General features: G+C 45.5%; 1 protein-coding gene across 1 annotated transcript in view; it reads left to right on the top strand.

Moving 5' to 3' along the window:
- LOC115142587 (alpha-1,6-mannosylglycoprotein 6-beta-N-acetylglucosaminyltransferase B-like) overlaps positions 1 to 24,657 on the top strand; it is a 155,978-nt gene that overhangs the window by 722 nt on the left and 130,599 nt on the right. Inside the window, exon 2 of the mRNA XM_065001553.1 lies at positions 5,976 to 6,088. Within this exon, the coding sequence (XP_064857625.1) occupies positions 5,976 to 6,088 (113 nt within the window). The remainder of the gene's footprint in view (positions 1 to 5,975; positions 6,089 to 24,657) is intronic.

Raw genomic sequence — 24,657 nt, 5'->3', positions numbered from 1 at the left:
GTGTGTTACAAATGAATATAGTGTCATGGAATAGCACATTTCTTTTTAAAAACCCAATTTATTGTTATTTAACTTAAAGGTTATTTGTCATTTAACCTAATCAATGACGATAATTAATGTATTGAATCACCAGCATGTCTATAGGCTACACTTAATCCCTGACCATAATTATATTGCAATAAACGGATAAATTGGCAGCAGTACGTGTGCCTGCATGGGTGTTTTCATCCACCATCCTGCATGCGCGTGAGTGTGTTTGGTAATCTGTTGACGGAGTCTCCCGACAACACCAGCTGTTTTTTCCCCTCCTCTAACAGAGAAACTAGATTAAATTAGAGATTACATTCCCGTGTTCACAGCTGTATCCGTATGTCAACAGGAAGCACGCAAAGCGCATTATCAACCTAGCGAGCTAACGAGCGGTAATAAGATGCTTATCGCTTGGTTTGCTTCATTAGCATGGCACCATATTCCCAAATGGCACCATATTCCCTATATAGTGGACTACTTTTGACCAGGACCTACACACAATACCCCATAATGTCAAAATCGAGTCATGTTTTTCGATACACCTAGTCCACCACTACAAAGATACAAGCGTCTTTCCTAACTCAGTTGCCGGAGAGGAAATACACCGTTCAGGGATTTCACCATGAGGCCAATGGTGACTTTAAAACGGTTAGAGTTTATGGCTGTGATCGGGGGAAACTGAGGACAGATCAACAACATTGTAGTTACTCCACAATACTAACCTTTAACTCAGTGAAAATAATGCATCCTGTTTACAACGGGGCACTGAAGTAATTCAGCATAACATTTGTCAATGCAATTGACATGACTGAGTACCACTCTTCATATTTTCAAGCAGAGTGGTGGCTGCATCATGTTATGTGTATGCTTGTAGTGGTTAAGGACTGGGGCGTTTCTCAGAATAAAAAATAAACGGAATGGAGTTAAGCACAGGTCAAATCCTAGAGGAAAACCTGCTTCAGTCTGCTTCCCACCAGGCACTGGGAGATTAATACATTTTTTCAACAGGACAATAACCTAAAACACAAGGCCAAATCGATACTGAAATGCTTAAAAAGAAGGTTCCTGAGTGACCGAGTTACAGTTTAGACTTAAATCTACTTCAAATCTATGGCAAAACCTGAAAATGGTTGTTTAGAAATGATCAACAACCAATTTGGCAGAGCTTGAAGAATAAAAAAATAAATAATGGGCTAATGTTGCACAATCCAGGTGTAGAAAGCTCTTAGAGACTTACCCATAAAGACTCACAGCTTTAATCGCTGCCAAAGATGCTTCTACAAAGTATTGACTGAGGGGTGTGAATACTTATGTAAATGAGCCATTTCTGTATTTAATTTGCACAAATTAGGAAAAATGTCTAAAAATATGTTTTGCACTTTGTCATTATGGAGTATTGTGTGTAGATGGGTGAACAGATGATATTGAATCAATTTTGAATTCAAGCTGTAACACAAGAAAATGTGGAATAAGTCTGAAGGCACTTATAAGGCACTTATACTTTCTGAAGGCACTGTACTGTAGATATGAAGGGGGTATTTTATACATGTTAACCATTGGAGTAACAAGTCAGTCTCTAGTGCATCCGGATTTTCTCCGTTGTCTCGGCCTGTCCCCCAAGGGGTTAACATTGATATAAATTCTCCATTCTGTAAAAATGTTTATATTTTTTATAACCCCTTATCATTTTCTCTGGTTCAAAGGCTTTGACCTCAAATCCTAGTGTGCAGATTTGAGGTTCAATCAGGCTGCATTTAGATTACACTACGATCAGAGCCGACTGCAGGCAATCACATTTTCAACATTTTGATGCTATATTTCTAATTATATAAAATATATGCAACACATTTTCCACCAACAGGTTTTTGTGTCAATGCAACACGCAACCAATGAAACAACGTATATTGACTTTGGGCACTTCAATATCACTTCAACACTACACTAAATAGACTGTCAATCTAGACAAACAGAAAGCACATCCCTCCCTACTCAGTATCGAAGGCTTGGCAATCTCCGAATGTCGTTAAACTTTTTAGTGTTTTTTAACAGATGTCTCTTTTCATTCCTCAATTGGCCACTGCACAGTTTGGATTAATATATATATATATATATAAAAAGAAAATGTCATTTAAAAAATACATATATAGATAAAGATTTTTTTTTAAATATTTGTTTTGTATAAAGATAATCATTATATTGTTAGATTATAGGAGTAACTCTGGTAGGCCTGAAACAGTCTTCCTCACCTCATGTTCAACCGTCATAGTCAGTTGGAGCGCCGTGGCACACTGCCTTCATATCATAGGCCTGCAGTAGCTAAAGCTTAATAATAGCCACACCATACCTTCACAAGGTTTGGTTTCTAAGGGTAATAACAAAAGTAAGTAAAGCCATTGCTTATATGGAAAATACGAGCAGAAGAGGGAATGTAAACTAGGGAAAAAAATCAACTACCCTCAAAAGACCAATTAGTGGTAAAAAATGTCAGAATTGGTCTGCCTCTGTGAACTAGCCTCCATTCAAAACAAATCATTAAAAAAATCATTATACAGAGGGCAATCCTAATTGTCCCATTAACATCAGTAACAATAAGACTGCAGAAAAAAACAGCCTACCAAATTATTCCAAAACAGTCTGCTGAGCACCAAACAACCCAACCGCCGGTTCACTTCAATCAACCTGGGGGCGAGATCTGATAAGCGTAGGTACGTGCGGCAAGCCAATTAGGAGATAGCGGATCTGTGCGTCTGATCCAATTACCCGACCCAAGTATTTACTTTAAGCGTTTTAATTAGAGAGGAGTCCGGCAGGCTCTGTGTCTAATCCTCCTTTATTATCAGCTCTCTATCACCCTCAGGCCCTCTATCACCCTCAGGTCCTCTATCACCCTCAGGTCCTCTATCACCCTCAGGTCCTCTATCACCCTCAGGTCCTCTATCACCCTCAGGTCCTCTATCACCCTCAGGCCCTCTATCACCCTCAGGTCCTCTATCACCCTCAGGTCCTCTATCACCCTCAGGCCCTCTATCACCCTCAGGTCCTCTATCACCCTCAGGTCCTCTATCACCCTCAGGTCCTCTATCACCCTCAGGTCCTCTATCACCCTCAGGTCCTCTATCACCCTCAGGTCCTCTATCACCCTCAGGCCCTCTATCACCCTCAGGTCCTCTATCACCCTCAGGTCCTCTAGCACCCTCAGGCCCTCTATCACCCTCAGGTCCTCTATCACCCTCAGGTCCTCTATCACCCTCAGGTCCTCTATCACCCTCAGGCCCTCTATCACCCTCAGGTCCTCTATCACCCTCAGGTCCTCTATCACCCTCAGGTCCTCTATCACCCTCAGGTCCTCTATCACCCTCGTGGAGGGGCTTTGAAATAGGGATAAACAATAAGGGAGGAAAGATGGAATCGATCGCCCTGAGACGGGACTGGGGCGCAGTGCTTTGACAGACATGCACTCGGAAGCACACATCATTGAAAAGAACACTGCATCACCATGCAGAAGCATTAGGGACAACGTACACGTGCCCATGGCAAAGCATACTTATGCATACACACATTACACACACACACACTCCATATGGCCGTGTTCAGGATTATAGAGCCCAAAGAAGCCCAAAGGTCACAGGGAGAAGTTTGGGAAATGAGGGATTATAAAGAGAAGTTGACTTGAGCCCTTTGCTTTTTCCATTTAATCAGCTCCTGTTCCCTCTGAGTTTGACTGTGTCCCCATAGTATTACATTGCTGTCCTTGTCCCCTTATTTCCCTTAGTTTACTCACGGACCTGAACGACATGGATTGGTAGAAGCAGCATGGTCGGAGTGATTTGGTATCAAATACATCAAACACATGGTTTCCATGGTTTCCAGCTGCTTGCTGCCATTCCATTGGTTCCGCTACTCATTATTATGAGCCGTTCTCCCCTCAGCCTCCACCACTGTTAACTACTGTACCTGCCTATGGTCAGTGGCCCAAAGGAAAGGGAACAGAAAATGAAGTCATTCAACAGTACTAGGACGCACCCCACAACTCTATGACTTTCTCAAATATCTTTGTGACCAGATGGTCATAGCCAGGTAAATAATCCCAATCCCAGTTATGGCTACTGGACGATAATCCAAGATACACCCCGCTGTAATCCAACCCCCCCCCCCCCCCCCCTCGCCAGATAAAAAAATATGTTATAGGATTCAAATCTGTTACAGGATTCGTCTCTCCGCTCCCCCAGACAGCGATTGAATCATCCAGACGTACTCGCACAGTATGCTGGAGCAGATGGATGTAATATTTCACAATGTTCCATTTCCCGGGGAAAAAGAAATATCTACAGTCAATAATGAATGTCTCCATGCTGTTTGTTCTAGGCTGATATTTGTATGGTTTCCCTACCTCAGCTGCTTATTCTGTCATTATGCTCTGTCTAAATCAGGGGTTCCTAAAACCTTTTCGCTCAGCCCCCCTCCCCCTTCCACCATTGGGGAACATCCCGAGCCCCCCCCCCTGTGGGTGCACACCACGTCTGTTTGTATATGCACAAGCACTGTTCATGACACAAACTGTTACCCCTCTTGTTGGCGGAGAGAACATTTAGCAGGTTTTAAAGCTTATTTTATGCAATTCTACACATTTTGTTCACGGGGCGAAGAGACAATATGTCATTTTTAACGCTCACTTTCTATATGTCTTGCCATGTCTAATGTGTATTCATAAGATATTTGAGTGACTCGAACATGACAAACAAATCTATGGGCTAAAATACATTAGCTGACATGGGCTGGTTGATCTGGACAATTCCGACAAGTTATAAATAGCTCTCTAAAGGGATGCAATGACTGATATGACAAGAGGACAACTGATGATGCAATACTAATGATGCAATACTCAATTTCAAAATTGTACCTTTCACGTTCCACAATCACAGCTTTCAAGAGTAAGTTGAAAGCCGGACTGAGCCCCCCCGTTCTTTATCACTCCTGACAGCATCGTTCTACATTCAATATCTTGCAATTATCCCAGTATGTTAAATCTGAACTCGCATGACAATGCTGTTTACTGTTCATGGAGTGTCAAAACTTTCACGGAATCCAGCGTTCTAGCAAACTCCACTCGCTCCGCTTCAGAGTCAAGCTACAGCATGAATTATTCAATCGTTTGTCTCGCTATTGTGAGTTCTAGCTTTCCACTGCTGGCACGGTAACAAAGGCATACAGTATGTGGCTAGCACTGCATCATTTGCTACTGTACGTAGTATAACGGTTCAATGCACTTGCTCCGAGAATGCATAAGTGTAGAGGCATACTGTTTCTGACTGTGTAGACATGCACATTTTAAAGTAGTGGTGGGTAGAGGCTGTTGTCCTCTGCATACAGGGATGTCTAGGTAGAATGAGGCGTGGGCAACGGTTACTCCTCTCCTCCCCTACTCACTGTCATAGTCCGTTACAGAATGTGCCAGCCAGCCGGCATCGTTCCTTTAGCCCCGTGGGGAATGAAGGAGGAAGCCTCCTCTTTATCTCTGGTGTGCGTGACACAATACATCAATTATCTGTATTTTGGAAGGAGATGCTTGTACCTAATTGGGGAACCTGAGGATGCCTGGATGGGGGTGCCAGTTAGCAGGGGGATGGAGATGGGAACTAAAATGTTCCCTGACGTTTTGACTGTAATTTCCTCAGCTGGGTCGGTCTAATTGCCTGTGTTTCCTAATGTATGTTCTTTACTGTGCTGCTGTCCTTGATCTGCTTTCTGACTGTTCCTTTCTTCTCTTCCTCCCTTCGTCCTCTCTCTTCATACTTCTCTCTTCTCCTTAACAATCTTTCACGTTCCTCCCTCCCGCACTCTTTCATCACTTCTCTCCCACTCTCTCTCCTTCTCCTCCCTCTTCTCGTCCATGCGTTCTCTCTCCTCTCCCTCTCTCTTGTCTTCCCTCCCACCCCTCCATCCAGGATATTTGTGGTGGGGATCGGCTTCTTCAGCCTGTGTTTTCTAATGACCTCCCTGGGGGGCCAGTTCTCAGCCAAGAGGCTTGGGGACTCCCCCTTCACCATCCGGACAGAAGGTAGAGAAAACACTATTTGTGTGAGTGTGTGTGTGTCACTGGCCCTATCTAAGTGGAGCTGTGGAGTTTGTCTATTAGTGGTTGTCTAGTCAGAGGGAGCTGTGGGGTTTGTCTATTCGGGGTTGTCTAGTCAGAGGGAGCTGTGGGGTTTGTATATTAGGGGTTGTCTAGTCAGAGGGAGCTGTGGGGTTTGTCTATTAGGGGTTGTCTAGTCAGAGGGAGCTATGGGGTTTGTCTATTGGGGTTGTCTAGTCAGAGGGAGCTGTGGGGTTTGTCTATTAGGGGTTGTCTAGTCAGAGGGAGCTGTGGGGTTTGTCTATTAGGGGTTGTCTAGTCAGAGGAAGCTGTGGGGTTTGTCTGTTGAGGGTTGTCTAGTCAGAGGGAGCTGTGGGTGTGGTGTTACTGTAGGTCACACAGAAACACCATTACTCCTACCCTGTGGCACTGCACACAAAAGAGACATATCCCTGTATGAGTGCAGTGCGGTGTACTGCATCGCTTCTAAGCGAGCATTGGTCTGTATACACACTGCAGCAGCACCGAAGGTAGACTCACTCACATCAGCACTTGTCGAATGTGCAGTAACCCTGGCGATTCATCAGGGGTCTGGTAAGTGTCTTCTGAAGGCTGTTGTGAGGGGCTGAGGCTCTGAAAGCTGCATACTGCCGCTTAATATCTCACCACAGAAATCTCATTATCACATTGACCGACTGCAGACGTCACATGACCTCGACTGAGGCCTGCAGGCCAATGACGGGACGGGAAAGAGCTGTGCCACCGTCTCCTACTCTATGAGGTGTGAACTGTGAAGTCAGGGATGGGTCCTCTCTGGCGAGCAGCTGTCCCGCCACTGCCTGAGTAAAAAACAAGAGGCGATTTAGGTCCTTTAGCCGAGGATGAACAACTCATAAGGGAGGATAATCTGATGTAAAGCCCTTCTAACTCTGAGAGAGCATGTTGTAGTGTTGAGGTGTGTGTATGTGTGTGTGTGTGTGTGTGTGTGTGTGTGTGTGTGTGTGTGTGTGTGTGTGTGTGTGTGTGTGTGTGTGTGTGTGAGAGAGAGTGAGAGCACACTTGATTAATTAACCACTCATGCGCTGTTGCCTGGAGAGACATCTGGACTGAGCTCATTAAGCGCTGCCGAGTGTCCAACCTAGAAGTTTACCACAGGAGTTTGTGTGTGTGGGTGTCAGATGAATTGGCAGAAAATGAATGGGGCTACAGCAGCAATGTGGGACAAGATGGAGAAGAGAGAGATGGGAGAGCTGGTTCCATCTGCTCTCTCTAAGTCAGCCCTGGAAAGAAGTGGCCCTTTAATTCTGCCGGCGAGCACCACTTGCAGAACCACTGGTCTAGCTAAGACACGGACACACACACACACACACACACACACACACACACACACACACACACACACACACACACACACACACACACACACACACACACACACACACACACACACACACACACACACACACAAAGCTTATTTTGACTGAGTTACTTCCACCCTCACCTCTGGTAATCGAGAGAATAGCGCCTTCTTTACCGCTCTTCCTGAGGGGATACAAGGCGAAAGAAAAATGCTAGTCCAATACATCGGAGCTTCCAAATCTTTCTACAAAAATACTATTACAGAGTGTGACTAGCATTAGTCTGTCACCTTGAATCCCCCCAGGAAGAGCGGTAACAAGGCGCTATTCTCTAGAACACCAGAGGTGAGGGTGGAAGTGTACTCAGTTCAAAATAAGCTTTTGTTTTCACATAGTACATAGAGAAACCTTGTGAAACCTCGACTATATCCTCATATATGCTGATAGTCCATTGTTGTACACAGATACTTACCCACTCAAACGACAGGAGAGCTTTGTTACCAGCGCAGCACTGATGTCACATGTTCTCAATGTGGGGGTATAAGTAGAATTCCTATTCCCTTGTTACACCGACAGTCTCCTCTTCTCCTCTCGCTTCCATGGATTATCAGCTTTCACTTGCCTTGCCTCACTGGGCTCTGCTGAAATCCGCTCTCTCTCCAGCCCGCGTGTTAGACGCACTGAGTCAACCAGCCCTGCGTGTTACAGACGCACTGAGTCAACCAGCCCTGCGTGTTACAGACGCACTGAGTCAACCAGCCCTGCGTGTTACAGACGCACTGAGTCAACCTGCCCTGCGTGTTAGACGCACTGAGTCAACCCGCCCTGCGTGTTAGACGCACTGAGTCAACAAGCACTGCGTGTTACAGACGCACTGAGTCAACAAGCCCTGCGTGTTACAGACAGAGAAAATAATCAAGTGAATGAGGAAACGAGAGAATGGAGGAGGGATAGAGAATGGAAGAGGGATAGAGAATGGAGGAGGGATAGAGAATGGAGGAGAGATAGAGAATGGAGGAGAGAGAGAATGGAGGAAGGATAGAAAATGGAGGAGGGATATAGAATAGAGGAGGGATAGAGAATGGAGGAGGGTTAGAGAATGGAGGAGGGATAGCGAATGGAGGAGAGATAGCGAATGGAGGAGAGATAGCGAATGGAGGAGGGATAGAGAATGGAGGAGGGATAGCGAATGGAGGAGAGAGAGAATGGAGGAAGGATAGAGAATGGAGGAGAGATATAGAATGGAGGAGGGATAGAGAATGGAGGAGGGATAGAGAATGGAGGAGGGATAGCGAATGGAGGAGAGATAGCGAATGGAGGAGAGATAGCGAATGGAGGAGAGATAGCGAATGGAGGAGGGATAGAGAATGGAGGAGGGATAGAGAATGGAGGAGAGATAGAGAATGGAGGAGAGATAGAGAATGGAGGAGGGATAGAGAATGGAGGAGAGATAGAGAATGGAGGAGGGATAGAGAATGGAGGAGGGATAGAGAATGGAGGAGGGATAGAGAATGGAGGAGGGATAGCGAATGGAGGAGAGATAGCGAATGGAGGAGGGATAGAGAATGGAGGAGAGATAGAGAATGGAGGAGAGAGAGAATGGAGGAAGGATAGAGAATGGAGGAGAGATATAGAATGGAGGAGGGATAGAGAATGGAGGAGGGATAGAGAATGGAGGAGGGATAGCGAATGGAGGAGAGATAGCGAATGGAGGAGAGATAGCGAATGGAGGAGGGATAGAGAATGGAGGAGGGATAGAGAATGGAGGAGGGATAGAGAATGGAGGAGGGATAGAGAATGTAGGAGAGATAGAGAATGGAGGAGGGATAGAGAATGGAGGAGAGATAGAGAATGGAGGAGAGATAGAGAATGGAGGAGGGATAGAGAATGGAGGAGAGATAGAGAATGGAGGAGGGATAGAGAATGGAGGAGGGATAGAGAATGGAGGAGGGATAGAGAATGGAGGAGGGATAGAGAATGGAGGAGGGATAGAGAATGGAGGAGAGATAGAGAATGGAGGAGGGATAGAGAACGGATGAGGGATAGAGAACGGAGGAAGGATAGAGAACGGAGGAGGGATAGAGAACGGAGGAGGGATAGAGAACGGAGGAAGGATAGAGAACGGAGGAGGGATAGAGAACGGAGGAGGGATAGAGAACGGAGGAGGGATAGAGAACGGAGGAAGGATAGAGAACGGAGGAGGGATAGAGAACGGAGGAGGGATAGAGAACGGAGGAGGGATAGAGAACGGAGGAGGGATAGAGAATAGAGGAGGGATAGAGAATGGAGGAATTACTGTAGACTGTTAGAGGGATGAATTGAGAGGAAGTAGAAGGTATAATTGAGAGATCTGCATTTAAAATGAATTTCTGCATAAAGAAAAGGAAGTAATTTGACGCAAATGACAGAGGGAGAGGAGGAAGAAGAAAGAGGAATATTTCATGAATATAAGTAAGATACTGTTTGGAGACGACTGGATTAAAGGCAATTCCCTATAAAACCCATTTCAGCCCTGCAGTTTACAGTGATAACAAGGCGACAGTCTCTTATGCCCCAAACCGCCATGTTTCACTTTCAGTACTATATTTGTCTAAGAGCTAGCTCACTCAGTGTGTATTGTCTCCCTAGTGGGACAAAGAGCTACAGCCCTCCTCCCTGAGTTCCTGCTTGCATCCCAAATTGCACCCTATTCCCTATTTAGTGGACTACTTTTGTCCAGGGCATATGCGGCTCTGGTCAAAAGTAGTGGGCTATATAGGGAATAGGGTGCCGTCTGGGAGGCAGACTCTGTCTCGACAGATTCATGTAATAGCTCCCTACGTGGCTAAGGAGATGGAGCGGGTCCCAGTACCAGCCAGAACCAGAGCTGTTTAACTAAAGAGTCTACTGTGTGCTATCATTACAATAACTAAAGAGTCATTGTAATGACGGCACACAGTGTCGTTGTTATTATAGGGCTTACAGCAATTGACTTGTCTTGTGGGACAAGGGGATGAGACACATTGTGTACCTGACCAATAGATGGGGAGACCGCTGTTAATGGAGAAGTGAAATGGTGCTGCATTAACATGTGAAGACTGTGGTCCATTAGCAGTAACCATTATCATTGGTCATCCAGACTGCACAAAGAGAGAGTCGAAGGCCGAGAAAGTGGTGCTCTACCATTTGAGAATATAGTTGTGATGAAGGCAGGTATAGAAGCTCTAGCCTTTCATCAGGAACTACAGTCATCGTTAGTACACTAGAAACGTGAGGCCATTTGAAAGCCACCCTCTTCTCTTGGCGAGGTGGTGATTGGCACGCACCGTTTGCCCCCGATTCCCCCTCGCCCTCCGTGCTCTCTACATGTTTCGTACATGTTGTTTATCAGTGCGAGCGCCTATCCCCCCCCCCCCCCACTCCCCACTCCCCCCTTAGCGCCTTTCCTCATCAGCGTGTGTCGAGCAAATCTCGCACGACAATCTCGTGCTATAGCCTCCGCAGGAAGTACAATCACACGGGGAGAGCAGCAGCATCGGCAACACTTCCTGCTTTGCCTCAGGCCAGTTCTGCTGGCATGGAGTGTATGCAGGTGAATTGTAATAAAGTAGACTGGATGGAGATTCTGGAGGCATTTTGGTTGAATACTAATTCTATTTGTAATGTGCAGATCCACGGGCTACATAGTATGTGTCTGATTGCACCGTGTAATATAGATCATGAAGATAGCCTAGAGTTCTTCCAGACTCTGCAGATGTCTGCATCCTGTGAACTGTTACTCACCGGTTCGGTGGACAATTGTGATGTAGCCTGCCAAGAGCAAAATGTTCCGCACTTCACTTGAGCACTTCTGCCTCGACATGTACACCAAGTCCTCGCCGCATAACTACAGTAAACCTATTGCCTCCCTTTGCAATCACCAGCTTGCCAACATTTGCCCCCAATCTGTTTCCCGGAAACCGCAGCCCATCCACAGTGCCAGAAGGTGCATGTTAAGGGGGAAAAATATATCCTCGCTCAACAGGCCGATACTCCTGTGGCATAAGCACTATTCCCCTCTCGCTCTTAATGAGGAATTTCCATGCAAAACCTTATCTCATATTCGTTCCGTACCAGCAAGGTGACTGCAACGCTAGAGCCGCCTTAATTACCTTGTCAACTGCACAAAGCACATCCAGCTTTGGCCATAGGTTGCTAGCTCATCGCTTCTCCCCCTAAGCCGGTTACCCCCCCCCCCCCCCCCCCAGTCCTGACACCCCGTAGTATTCACTACAGGGCTTACCACTGATACATTAGTAGTCTTCAGATTTCTCTAATGGCTGTCGGTGGGAAGCTACCGACACTACACCATATCGTGTTTTTGAGAAAAGTAGGGAAAAAACATCCATTCTTGGTTGTCGTTACTGGCCCGGGCTGATAAAGTCCAGGAGCTTACCTACCGAGGCATAACTCAGATTAGTTGTTCACCCCTCTCCTCTTCTTCTCTCGCTCCCTCTGAGATGAATACATTAATCAATTGCCTGGAGTGAGACTGAATACTAATTGTGAGACGAACAGCTACAGCTGCTACTAGCACTGCTGAGGTATTCATTATTACTTTTTCCCCTTCGTTATCTTTCACTGTGTTGTCGGTGTCGAAGATTGTTCACCGCGGGCCCTCGCAGCCAGAAGAAGAATGCTCCCTGCCTTTGTTTGTAAGAGACAGTAATGATCGCTCTGAGGCAAGAGGAATTCATTTATTTGACACAGATATTTTTTACTTTTTAAAATGTAACATTTATTTATCTAGGCAAGCCAGTTAGGAACACATTCTTATTTACAATGACGGCCTACTGGGGAACAGTAAGGTTAACTACCTTGTTCATGGGCAGAACGACAGTTTTTTACTTTGTCAGCTTGGGGATTTGATCCTGCAACCTTTCGGTTACTGGCCCAACGCTCTAACCAGGCCCCGCTATCTTAAAAGTGGCATAGCCGGCTCCCAAACAAAGGAGGCTCTAAGTGTCAGGGGTTAGAATGTTCCCTCTCAGCGAGAGGCAGTGTCAAACGCAACCCTCTCATTTAGCTTCTGCAACCACTCACTGTTTTGCCGAACTCTCCCAATGAAAGTAGATACAGGGAATGTTACTATTAATGCTAGGTTGTGCCAGTGTGTAGGTGTAACGCCTGCTTCCAGCTCACACCCTCAAACAACTAGATCCTCTGAACGCAGCTCACTTTCCAGCTCACTTTCCAGCTCACACCCTCAAACAACTAGATCCTCTGAACGCAGCTCACTTTCCAGCTCACTTTCCAGCCCACTTTCCAGCTCACACTCTCAAACAACTAGATCCTCTGAACGCAGCTCACTTTCCAGCTCACTTTCCAGCCCACTTTCCAGCTCACACTCTCAAACACCTAGATCCCCTGAACGCAGCTCACTCTCCAGATCCCAATCACCTGAATTCTAATCACCTGTTCACACACCTGGATGTCATTACCACACACTGTTTAGTTCAGTTCTTTGCACCCCGTCACTGTGAGGTATTGTTTGTTTAGTGACACAAGGCTTTCAGAGCGCTGTTTTTCCTGTGATTGACTCCTCCCGTGTATGATTCCTGTGATTGACTCCTCCCGTTTTTGCCTGCCTCACTAATGACGCCTTTTGCCTATTCCCTGCCTGTATCGGGTTTCCTATCGGATCTCTTGTTTTCTACCTATTCCCTGCCTGTATCGGGTTTCCTATCGGATCTCTTGTTTTCTACCTATTCCCTGCCTGTATCGGATTTCCTATCGGATCTCTTGTTTTCTACCTATTCCCTGCCTGTATCGGGTTTCCTATCGGATCTCTTGTTTTCTACCTATTCCCTGCCTGTATCGGATTTCCTATCGGATCTCTTGTTTTCTACCTATTCCCTGCCTGTATCGTGTTTCCTATCGGATCTCTTGTTTTCTACCTATTCCCTACCTGTATCGGGTTTCCTATCGGATCTCTTGTTTTCTACCTATTCCCTGCCTGTATCGGGTTTCCTATCGGATCTCTTGTTTTCTACCTATTCCCTGCCTGTATCGGATTTCCTATCGGATCTCTTGTTTTCTACCTATTCCCTGCCTGTATCGGGTTTCCTATCGGATCTCTTGTTTTCTACCTATTCCCTGCCTGTATCGGGTTTCCTATCGGATCTCTTGTTTTCTACCTATTCCCTGCCTGTATCGGGTTTCCTATCGGATCTCTTGTTTTCTACCTATTCCCTGCCTGTATCGGGTTTCCTATCGATCTCTTGTTTTCTACCTATTCCCTGCCTGTATCGGGTTTCCTATCGGATCTCTTGTTTTCTACCTATTCCCTGCCTGTATCGGGTTTCCTATCGGATCTCTTGTTTTCTACCTATTCCCTGCCTGTATCGGGTTTCCTATCGGATCTCTTGTTTTCTACCTATTCCCTGCCTGTATCGGGTTTCCTATCGGATCTCTTGTTTTCTACCTATTCCCTGCCTGTATCGGATTTCCTATCGGATCTCTTGTTTTCTACCGATTGCCTGATTTCCCAGACTACATTACTAACCTTTTCCCTGCCTGTACTGTTGCCCTTTTGGACCCCCTGTGTATGACCTTCTGCCTGCCCCTGGACCCAGCTACCTGCCTCCTCCTGTGTATGACCTTCTGCCTGCCCCTGGACCCAGCTACCTGCCTCCTCCTGTGTATGACCTTCTGCCTGCCCCTGGACCCAGCTACCTGCCTCCTCCTGTGGTCCGTTGCAATCAACACCTGCTGCGTGGGCCCTGCGCTTGAAACCAGCTCCATGTCTCCCCTCGTGTTCATTACAGAAGACCTGGTCAGGACCGGCCTGTTCATTATGCAGGATTAGGCGGCGCATGGTGTGGCAGATTGACGAGGGCGGCATTTTCCGAGCTAAACTGACTAAGATGCACATCCAACAATACATAACACCTCACATAATTCTGCCCGGTAACAATGGCAATTTCTCTCCACAAGTGGCATATGGGCTATTTAGGTGAGCTCTGATGTCGCCCCGTGAAAAAATGATCTAACATAAACCATTTCGCCAATAGCCTCCGGTAGAAAGATCACTTTTTGGGCTACATCATGCACGTTTCTCCTATCAAATAGCCTAACCCCATGGGCCCAATAAAATAAGCAATGTTCTTCGATGTGAATATGCCATGTTAATAAACAATATTCAATATATCTTAAAATGCCCTAAAAACAGGACAGGTCAAAGTAAAATGGACAATCAGGCTCCTCACAACTGATAATCAGTGATTTCAAGTTTGTATTCATACATTTTTTTTAACAAGCTGCATCCTAGCCAAAAAGATAATATCTCTGCATTTCTCACTGTGCCTAACACATGGATGGGCATTCATAAAATTCCATTGCCGGTGCCGACAGTGTAACCTACACTATTTTAGTTTTGCGGGGGAGGAGAGCGACAATGTTTAGGGTCTAGGGTGGTAGAACAGCCAGGACCGGGCCTGGGCCTAATCACTGGGAAACATCTAAGCAGCTCTCATATACAGTAGCAGATAGTAAGATGCTAACTCTAAGATGTAAGTGCCTGATATACAGCACGCACAATGTGTAGGCTTAGTATCCAGGAGACAATCCAAGCAGCGCTCATATACAGTAGTAGATAGGAGGATGCTAACGCTGCAATGCTAGGGACTGGCAGACATACTAATTGTTAGTGCCTGCTACACAGTATGCTAAGATGTTAGTGCATGGTATACAGTATGCTAAGATGTTAGTGCATGATATACAGTATGCTAAGATGTTAGCACATGATATACAGTATGCTAAGATGTTAGCACATGATATACAGTATGCTAAGATGTTAGCACATGATATACAGTATGCTAAGATGTTAGCACATGATATACAGTATGCTAAGATGTTAGCGCCTGATATATTCACAGCATGTAGGCTTAGTCTCTGGGAGACTAGCAAGCAGTACTCATTCATACAGTAGTACACTGCTGGGAGGCTTCGCCCAATACACTCCAGTGCTATTTCAGGAAGCTGGCGCTAAGGAGGACAGGATATGACATGGGTGCCCCTCAGGGAAGCACTGGGAGAGAGAGGACATGATCCAGGCAACGACTACTGGAGCTGTGACTCCTCTATCTCTTCTCTCCCTGCCCTCATTTCCCATGTCATATTTAATGTACCATATTCAAGCTGGAAGAAGATTTACACCTCTCTCTCCCTCTCTCTCTCGCCTTCAGCGTCCTTCCACCTCCATATCTCGCACTCAATCACCTCTCTGCTGTCTCTTCCCTTTCCATCCTTCATACCTCTTTCTTAATCTCTTTCACATCTCTCTATCTCACTCCCCCTCTCATTTCATAGAAACTCATCCCTCAGTATACACACTGTCAGAGTTATGTCACTGGATGGACAGTCAAGGATGTTGAATTTAGTGGAGCGAATGGGAAAAAAAACTAGGGAAGAGGGTAGGCTCCAGCGCTATAGGGAGAGGTTGACTCATTCTCTCTCTCTCTCTCTGTCTGTCTGTCTGTCTGTCTGTCTGTCTGTCTGTCTGTCTGTCTGTCTGTCTGTCTGTCTGTCTGTCTGTCTGTCTGTCTGTCTGTCTGTCTGTCTGTCTGTCTGTCTGTCTGTCTGTCTGTCTGTCTGTCTGTCTGTCTGTCTGTGTTAATTTGCATTGAGGATGTACAGACAACCAAAGCCAGCCCTGACAGCTGATTCCAACGTGAAAAGAAATTCAAAAGAACAACAGAAAAACAGAGCTGTGAATAGAAGGAAAGATGAGTCTCTCTGAGCCTCGCGGAGCAGTTAGACAGGTTGACTTGAGTGTGAGATGTGTTTCAAGGCCCCAGTTGGAGCGTTTGCCAGCAGAGACTGTCACTGAGCTCCTGTGAAGCTTTTCTCTCAATTGTTGGGAATTGAGCGAGCACAAACACACACCCTCCATTTATCTCTCTCTCTCTCTCTCTCTCACACACACCTCAGCTGCCAACAATCGGCGCTGCCACCTCTCATCACAGGCACCGCCAATATTAGCTGTCATGTTTTGCATTTCTCACGGCGGCGTGATAACGCCTTAATGCATCCCGCTGTTGCCTCCAGTGTTTACAACGTCTCACTGTGATGGAGTTGTCACTCACAACCATAACAGCCCCCTAATGCCGAGCTCTTATCATCCCCTAGCCTCCACAACACACCACATCTCCCCTCTGGAACATGATTAACATCAGCAAGACAACAGAGCTGATCATGGATGAACATGGACATGGTCCACCCACACAGTTGTGAAGGGGGCACGACAGCGCCTCTTCCCCCTAGGAGGCTGAAAATATTTGGCATGGGCCCTCAGATCCTCAAAAGATCTACTGGCTGCATCACCGCTTGGTACGGCAACTGCAAGGCACCCGATCACAAGGTACTACAGAGGGTGATGAGTATGGCCCAGCACATCACTGGAGCCATCCAGGACCTTGCCATCCAGGACCTGTATATCCAGGACCCTGCCATCCAGGACCCTGCCATCCAGGACCTGTATACCAGGCGGTGTCAGAGGAAGGCCCTGAAACTGTTCAGACTCCAGCCACCCAAGTCATAGACTATTCTCTCTGTTACCGCACGGCAAGCGGTACCAGTGCACCAAGTCTGGAACTAACAGGACCCTGAACAACTTCTACCCCCAAGCTAAAAGACTGCTAAACAAGACTGCTAAATATCTGATCAAATGGCTACCCAGACTACCTGCATTGACTCTTTTTTTACTCTCTTGCACTGACACTGTGCACACACACTGGATTCTACCCACACACTCACACATACTTATACTGACACCCCAACACACACACACACACACACACACACACACACACACACACACACACACACACACACACACACACACACACACACACACACACACACACACACACACACACACACACACACTACATAAGCCAACACACACATACCACGCGCACAAATGCATACTGAAGCGACACACACACACTTTTACACTCCCCACATAGCTGCTGCTACTGTCTATTATCTATCCTGTTGCCTAGTCACTTTAAACCTACCTATATGTACATATCTACCTCAATTACCTCGTACCCCCGGTACTCCCTGTAGTCATGTTATACAGGGAGCCTCGCTATTATTGTTATTTTACTCTTTTTTTTCTTCTTTTTTTGAGGTATTTAAAAAAAACTGCATTGCTGGTTAAGGGCTTGTAAGTCAGCATTTCACTGTAAGGTCTACCTGTTGTATTCGGCGCATGTGACAAATACAATTAGATTTGTTATTACCTTTATTACCTGGTACTTCCTGTATTTAGCCATTCTATTTTTACTCTTCACTGTGTATTTATTTATCCCTCGGGTCACTATTTCCATTTAAAAAAATCTATATCTTTAATTCTGCATTGTTGGAAAATGACCCATAAGTAAGCATTTCCCTGTTAGTCTACACCTGTTGTTTACGAAGCATGTGACAAATAACATTTGATTTGATTTAATGATCAGTAATTACCAGGTCCACTTTCATTGATGCTTCAAGAGGAGTCGGAATGAGCAATGGGAATGCCTGAAATGGTCTTGTCTTTGTTTTGCCCTTGTGTAATTAATGAGAGAGATCAACATTAAGAATTGATCCCCCCCTTCATTTTGGGTTTAGGACTTTAAGTTTAAGAGTGTTTTGATACAGACATATTTTGACCTCACACTACCAACTTGCTATGCTGTAGAAACAATTTTCTGATACGGAACAGCATGAAATAACATAATCATGAACATAATAGTACTGTTGCTGTAGAATACATACACACACACACACAGAAACACACACACACAGTAGAGTAAAAAGTCCTTGTTGTGCCATGGTCACATCACATTTCAATCAAAATGGTCTGCAAGGTAAGAATCTGTGATAATGCGAAGTTATTGGAAAAATACATTCTTATTGGTTCATCCAATGCTGTTTCTCTATGTTGACTACATTGTGGGCCTTAGAGCACAAGTCTTGGGTTTGGACGTGGGAGCCTTCACATACTTTAAAGTGGCCCTCTTACTCTAAAATGACAAAACATGAGGTTTCAAAACATGCCATGGTATAACATCCATCCATAGGATATGTGTCCATATTAGGACAAAGTGAGGCTGTCCTAACATGGACACCGTACATAACAATAATTTACACTGAGCATACCAAACATTAAGAACCCCTTTCTAATATTGAGTTGCACCTCCCCCCTAGAGGCATCACTACAGACCCTGGTTCGATTCCAGGCTGTATCACAAGTCCCATAGGGCGGCGCACAATTGGCCCAGTGTCTTCCAGGTTAGAGTTTGGCTGGGGTAGGCCATCAATACGAATTTGTTCTTAACTGACTTGCCTCGTTAAATAAAGGTTAAATCAAATCAAAATGTTGGCCGGATGTCCTTTGGGTGGTGGACCATTCTTGATACACACGGGAAACTGTTGAGCGTGAAAAACCCAGCAGCATTGCAGTTCTTGACCTAAACCAACATGCCTGTGTAACGGATGTGAAACGGCTAGCTTAGTTAGCGGTGGTGCGCGCTAAATAGCATTTCAATCGGTGACGTCACTTGCTCTGAGACCTTGAAGTAGTAGTTCCCCTTGGCTTTTGTTGGAGTGATGGGTAACGATGCTTCGTGGGTGACTGTTGTTGATGTGTGCAGAGGGTCCCTGGTTCGCGCCCGGGTATGGGCGAGGGGACGGTCTAAAGTTATACTGTTACACCTGGCACCTACAGTACTAACATACCCTGATCAAAAATCGTTACATGTTGTGTCTTTCCCAGTCACCCCCTGAATGGCACACACACACAATCCATGCCTCAATTGTCTCAAGGCTTAAAAATAATTATTTAACCTGCCTCCTCCCCTTCATCTACACTGATTGAAGTGGATTGGACAAGTGACATCAATAAGGGATCATAGCTTTCACCTGGATTCACCTGGTCAGTCTATGTCATGGAAAGAGCAGGTGTTCTTTAATGTTTTGTACACTCAGTGTATATGGCTGTGCAATGTAACTATGCAGATTCAAGACACAGAACACATTTGCGTAACTGCTACTGTAAACCACATTCCTAATCCCTTATGAATAAACATGTTTACTGTATTTAAAGGGAAACCATTTGTTTGGACAGCAGCTCAGATAGTTTTTTCACCACTGTCTAAATATTCCATAAGTGTTTTCTGATGATGATGGTATAGTACAGATTATAGAGAGTGAGATATAGAGTAGCCAGGTTAGCTTACATTTTTCTTTAAACATTTGAGTCATTTAGCAGATGCTCTTATCCAGAGCGACTTACAGTAGTAAGTGCATACTTTTTCATAAATTTGCATACTTTTTCATACATTTGCATACTTGTTTCATACTCAGGGCAATGTTAGAGCTACAGTCCTTAGTGCATGTTTCATATATACATTATTTACTGTGGTGATCTCCAGGGTGTATCCCAAGTGGCACCCTATTCCCTATATAGAGCCCTATGGGCCCCAGTCAAAAGTAGTGCACCATATAGGGAATAGGGTTCCATTTGATACACGGCCGAGGCCTGGTTCAGTAGAACTCTTTCGTCATCTGATGGATTGTTGGGTTGGCTTCTTTATTCTTCCCTCTGACTGATTTGTTTAATGTTCCTAATGGGAGTCAATGGAGTTGTTCACATCAGCAGTAGTCTGTGGCTCAGAGGAGTCAATGGAGTCGTTCACATCAGCAGTAGTCTGTGGCTCAGAGGAGTCAATGGAGTTGTTCACATCAGCAGTAGTCTGTGGCTCAGAGGAGTCAATGGAGTTGTTCACATCAGCAGCAGTCTGTGGCTCAGAGGAGTCAATGGAGTCGTTCACATCAGCAGTAGTCTGTGGCTCAGAGGAGTCAATGGAGTTGTTCACATCAGCAGTAGTCTGTGGCTCAGAGGAGTCAATGGAGTTGTTCACATCAGCAGCAGTCTGTGGCTCAGAGGAGTCAATGGAGTCGTTAACATCAGCAGCAGTCTGTGGCTCAGAGGAGTCAATGGAGTTGTTCATATCAGCAGTAGTCTGTGGCTCAGAGGAGTCAATGGAGTTGTTCACATCAGCAGTAGTCTGTGGCTCAGAGAAGTCAATGGAGTTGTTCACATCAGCAGTAGTCTGTGGCTCAGAGGAGTCAATGGAGTTGTTCACATCAGCAGTAGTCTGTGGCTCAGAGGAGTCAATGGAGTCGTTAACATCAGCAGCAGTCTGTGGCTCAGAGGAGTCAATGAAGTCGTTCACATCAGCAGTAGTCTCAGTGGCTCGGTGGAGTAGGAGTTGGAGGAGACTGAGGTGGTTGGTTGAACTTTCTCATATTGAATCTGTTCAACTCTAGATACAGACAGTATGCTTTATTTCACCTTTATTTAACCAGGTAGGCTAGTTGAGAACAAGTTCTCATTTGCAACTGCGACCTGGCCAAGATAAAGCAAAGCAGTTCGACATACAATCAATAATACAGTAGAAAAATCTATATACAGCATGTACAGCATGTGTAAATGAGGTAGGATAAGAGAGGTAAGGCAATAAATAGACTATGGTGGCAAATTAATTACAATATAATTAAACACTGGAATGGAAGGATGTGCAGAAGATGAATGTGCAAGTTGAGATACTGGGGTGGAAAGGAGCAAGATAAATAAATAAATAAATACAGTATGGGGATGAAGTAGATTGGATGGGCTATTTACAGATGAGCTATGTACAGGTGCAGTGATCTGTGAGCTGCTCTGACAGCTGGTGCTTAAAGCTAGTGAGGGAGGTAAGAGTCTCCAGCTTCAGTATTTTTGCGGTTCGTTCCAGTCATTGGCAGCAGAGAACTGGAAGGAGAGGCAGCCAAAGGAAGAATTGGCTTTGGGGGTGACCAGTGATATATACCTGCTGGAGCGCGTGCTATGGGTGGGTGCTGCTATGGTGACCAGTGAGCTGAGATAATGCGGGGCTTTACCTAGCAGAGACTTGTAGATAACCTGGAGCCAGTGGGTTTGGCGACGAGTATGAAGCGAGGCCCAGCCAACGAGAGCATACAAGTCGCAGTGGTGGGTAGTATATGGGGCTTTGGTGTGTGGTGGCATTTTACTGCTTTACCAAATGAGCAGCGTTACAAACTACACACCAGTCAGAGTTATACTTAAATTACATCTTTAATAATAAGAGCTTTGCAATAGCCTTTTTTGACTTTCAATGATGCGCTCTCTAATGAACCATTGAAAAGTACCAACAGAAAAGTACAAAGATCTTTTATTGCCAAGATACACCCCTCTAAACTTACACTGACGAACCACAGATCTTAGGAACAGTTCACAAAGGTTAAGATTTGCATGAAAGATATCTATAAAACATAGCAGACAGTTACTGCTGTGTCAACAGTTCTCATTGTAAAGACCAGTGTCTGGCCTCTTCACTCCAAAAGGGAACCGTCTCTCCCTGATACGGCATAGAACAGAACCATTAGCTCATGTTATCTGGACTGCTCTTTAGGCTTTATTACCCAAAGACATCGTAAATCTCCTCTGTCAGTGCTATCTTATAGAGGCCCATCCTCAGTGGAACACACACACAATACTCAATTATTATAGATGTAATATTATTACAATAGATGTAATATTGATGTAATATGATTATAATGTAATACAAGCATTATAACATAATCTTGCAATTTTCCACAACAGGTGACAAAACAGATGGCACTGTGATAGACTGCATCCAATTTGTTGAGTAGAGTGTTGGAGGCTATTTTGTAAATGACATCGCCGAAGTCGAGGATCCGTAGGATGGTCAGTTTTACGAGGGTATGTTTGGCAGCATGAGTGAAGGATGCTTTGTTGCAAAATAAGAAGCCGATTCTAGATTTAATTTTGGATTGGAGATGTTTGATGTGAGTCTGGAAGGAGAGTTTACAGTCTAACCCGACACCTAGGTATTTGTAGTTGTCCACATATTCTAAGTCAGAATCGGAGTAGTGATGCTGGATGGGCGGGCAGGTGTGGGCAGCGATCGGTTGAAGAGCATGCATTTAGTTTTACTTGCATTTAAGAGCAGTTGGAGGCCACGGAAGGAGAGTTGTATGGCATTGAAGCTCATCTGGAGGTTAGTTGTCCAACGAAGGGCCATAGGTATACAGAATGGTGTCGTCTGCGTAGAGGTGAATCAAAGAATCACCAGCAGCGAGAGCGGCATCATTGATGTATACAGAGAAGAGAGTCGGCCCGAGAATTGAACCCTGTGGCACCCCCATAGAGACTTCCAGAGGTCCGGACAACAGGCCCTCCGATTTGACATACTGAACTCCACCTGAGAAGTAGTTGGTGAACCAAGCGAGGCATTCATTTGAGAAACCAAGGCTGTTGAGTCTGCCAATAAGAATGTTGTGACTGACAGAGTTGAAAGCCTTAGCCAGGTCGATGAAGACGACTGCACAGTAATGTTTCTTATCGATGGCAGTTATGATATAGTTTAGGACCTTGAGCGAAGCTGAGGTGCACCCATGACCAGCTCTGAAACCAGATTGCATAGCGGAGAAGGTACGGTGAGATTTGAAATGGTTGAATCCTTAGAAAGACAGGGTAGAATAGATATAGGTCTGTAGCAGTTTGGGTCTAGAGTGTCTCCCCCTTTGAAGAGGGGGATAACCGCGGCAGCTTTTCAATCTATCGGAATATCAGACGATTATGAAAGAGAGGTTGAACAGGGTAGTAATAGGGGTTGCAATAATTTTGGCAGATCATTTTATAAAGAGAGGGTTTAGCCCGGCTGATTTGTAGGGGTCCAGATTTTGCAGCTCTTTCAGTACATCAGCTATCTAGATTTGGGTGAAGGAGAAGTGGGGGAGGTTTGACCGAGTTCCTGTGGGGAGAGCTGGGCTGTTGAACGGGGTAGGGGTAGCCAGGTGTAAAGCATAGCCAGCCGTAGAAAAATGCTACTTGAAATTCTCAATTATTGTGGATTTATCGGTAGTGATAGCATAAATTCAATGCATAATGTACAGACAAAGGTATGGTAGAATGTGAGTACATTGGAGGTAAACCTAGGCATTGAGTAATGATGAGCGAGATATAGTCTCTAGAGACGTTTAAACCAGGTGATGTGATGCGATGCACATGTGGAACAACATGGTTGGTTAAGGCATATTGAGCAGGGCTAAAGGCTCTACAGTGAAATAAGACAGTAATCACTAACCAGGACAGTATGGAACAAGGCATATTGACATTAGGGAGAGGCATGCGTAGCCAATTTATCGTATGGTGAGTGGTTGGGCTGGCTGGGGACACGGTGATTCAGACAGTTAGCAGGCCGGGGCTAGCAAGCTAGCAGTTAGCAGGCGGGGGCTAGCGAGCTAGTATAAGGGCGTTAGAGGGACGTCACGTCTGTTTTTGCCTCCTCGTGCGGTGAAGTCAATAGACTAGTCGTTAAATGTTTTATTTGATTTATTTTTATTTTACCTTTATTTTACTAGGCAAGTCAGTTAAGAACAAATTCTTATTTTCAATGACGGCCTAGTGGGTTAACTGCCTGTTCATGGGCAGAAGGACAGATTTGTACCTTGTCAGCTCGGGGATTCGAACTTGAAACCTTTCGGTTACTAGTCCAACGCTCTAACCACTAGGCTACCCTGCCGCCCCAAATTAGTATGATTCCAAGAAGCAGAGGGATCTAAGTCTAATTGGCAAAATGGGTATAGTGGTCCAGCTAACAGTCCAATATGCTATAGATAGCTAGCAGGCCGCAGTTAGCAGAATGGGCCTTCCGGGGATGTCGCGCCTGAGGGGCCTGTTGGTATCCTCGGGCAGATTATGTTGGTATTCCTGTAGTGAAGGATCAGCGGGGTTCCGTGCCCCGTACCGACAGTAGAAGGGGTCCGGATATTGTAGCTGAGGAGTGGGCTTCAGGAGTAGCCCAGGAGCTCTAGCCGGGAGATGGGTCTAGCATGGGCTAGCTCCAGGCTAGTTGGTGCTTGCTCCGGGATGGAAACCTTAGCCAGGAGTAGTCAACCTGGGTTGCGGTTAGCTAGCTGCCATGATCCAGATTAAAAGGTTCAGAGTTTGCGGTAGGAATCCTGTGATATGGTGAGAAAAATTGGTCCGGTATGCACTGGTTTGAAACGCGTTGTACGAACTGGCGAGAGCTTTCCGAGCTAAAGCTTAGCTAATGACCGCTAGCAGTGGTTAACGGACCGATAGCTGGTAGCTAGCTAGCT

This window comes from Oncorhynchus nerka, linkage group LG15 (genome assembly GCF_034236695.1).
Source record: "Oncorhynchus nerka isolate Pitt River linkage group LG15, Oner_Uvic_2.0, whole genome shotgun sequence".
Classification (NCBI taxonomy): Eukaryota; Metazoa; Chordata; class Actinopteri; order Salmoniformes; family Salmonidae; genus Oncorhynchus; species Oncorhynchus nerka.
This window is presented reverse-complemented; position numbering and strand designations above follow the sequence as displayed.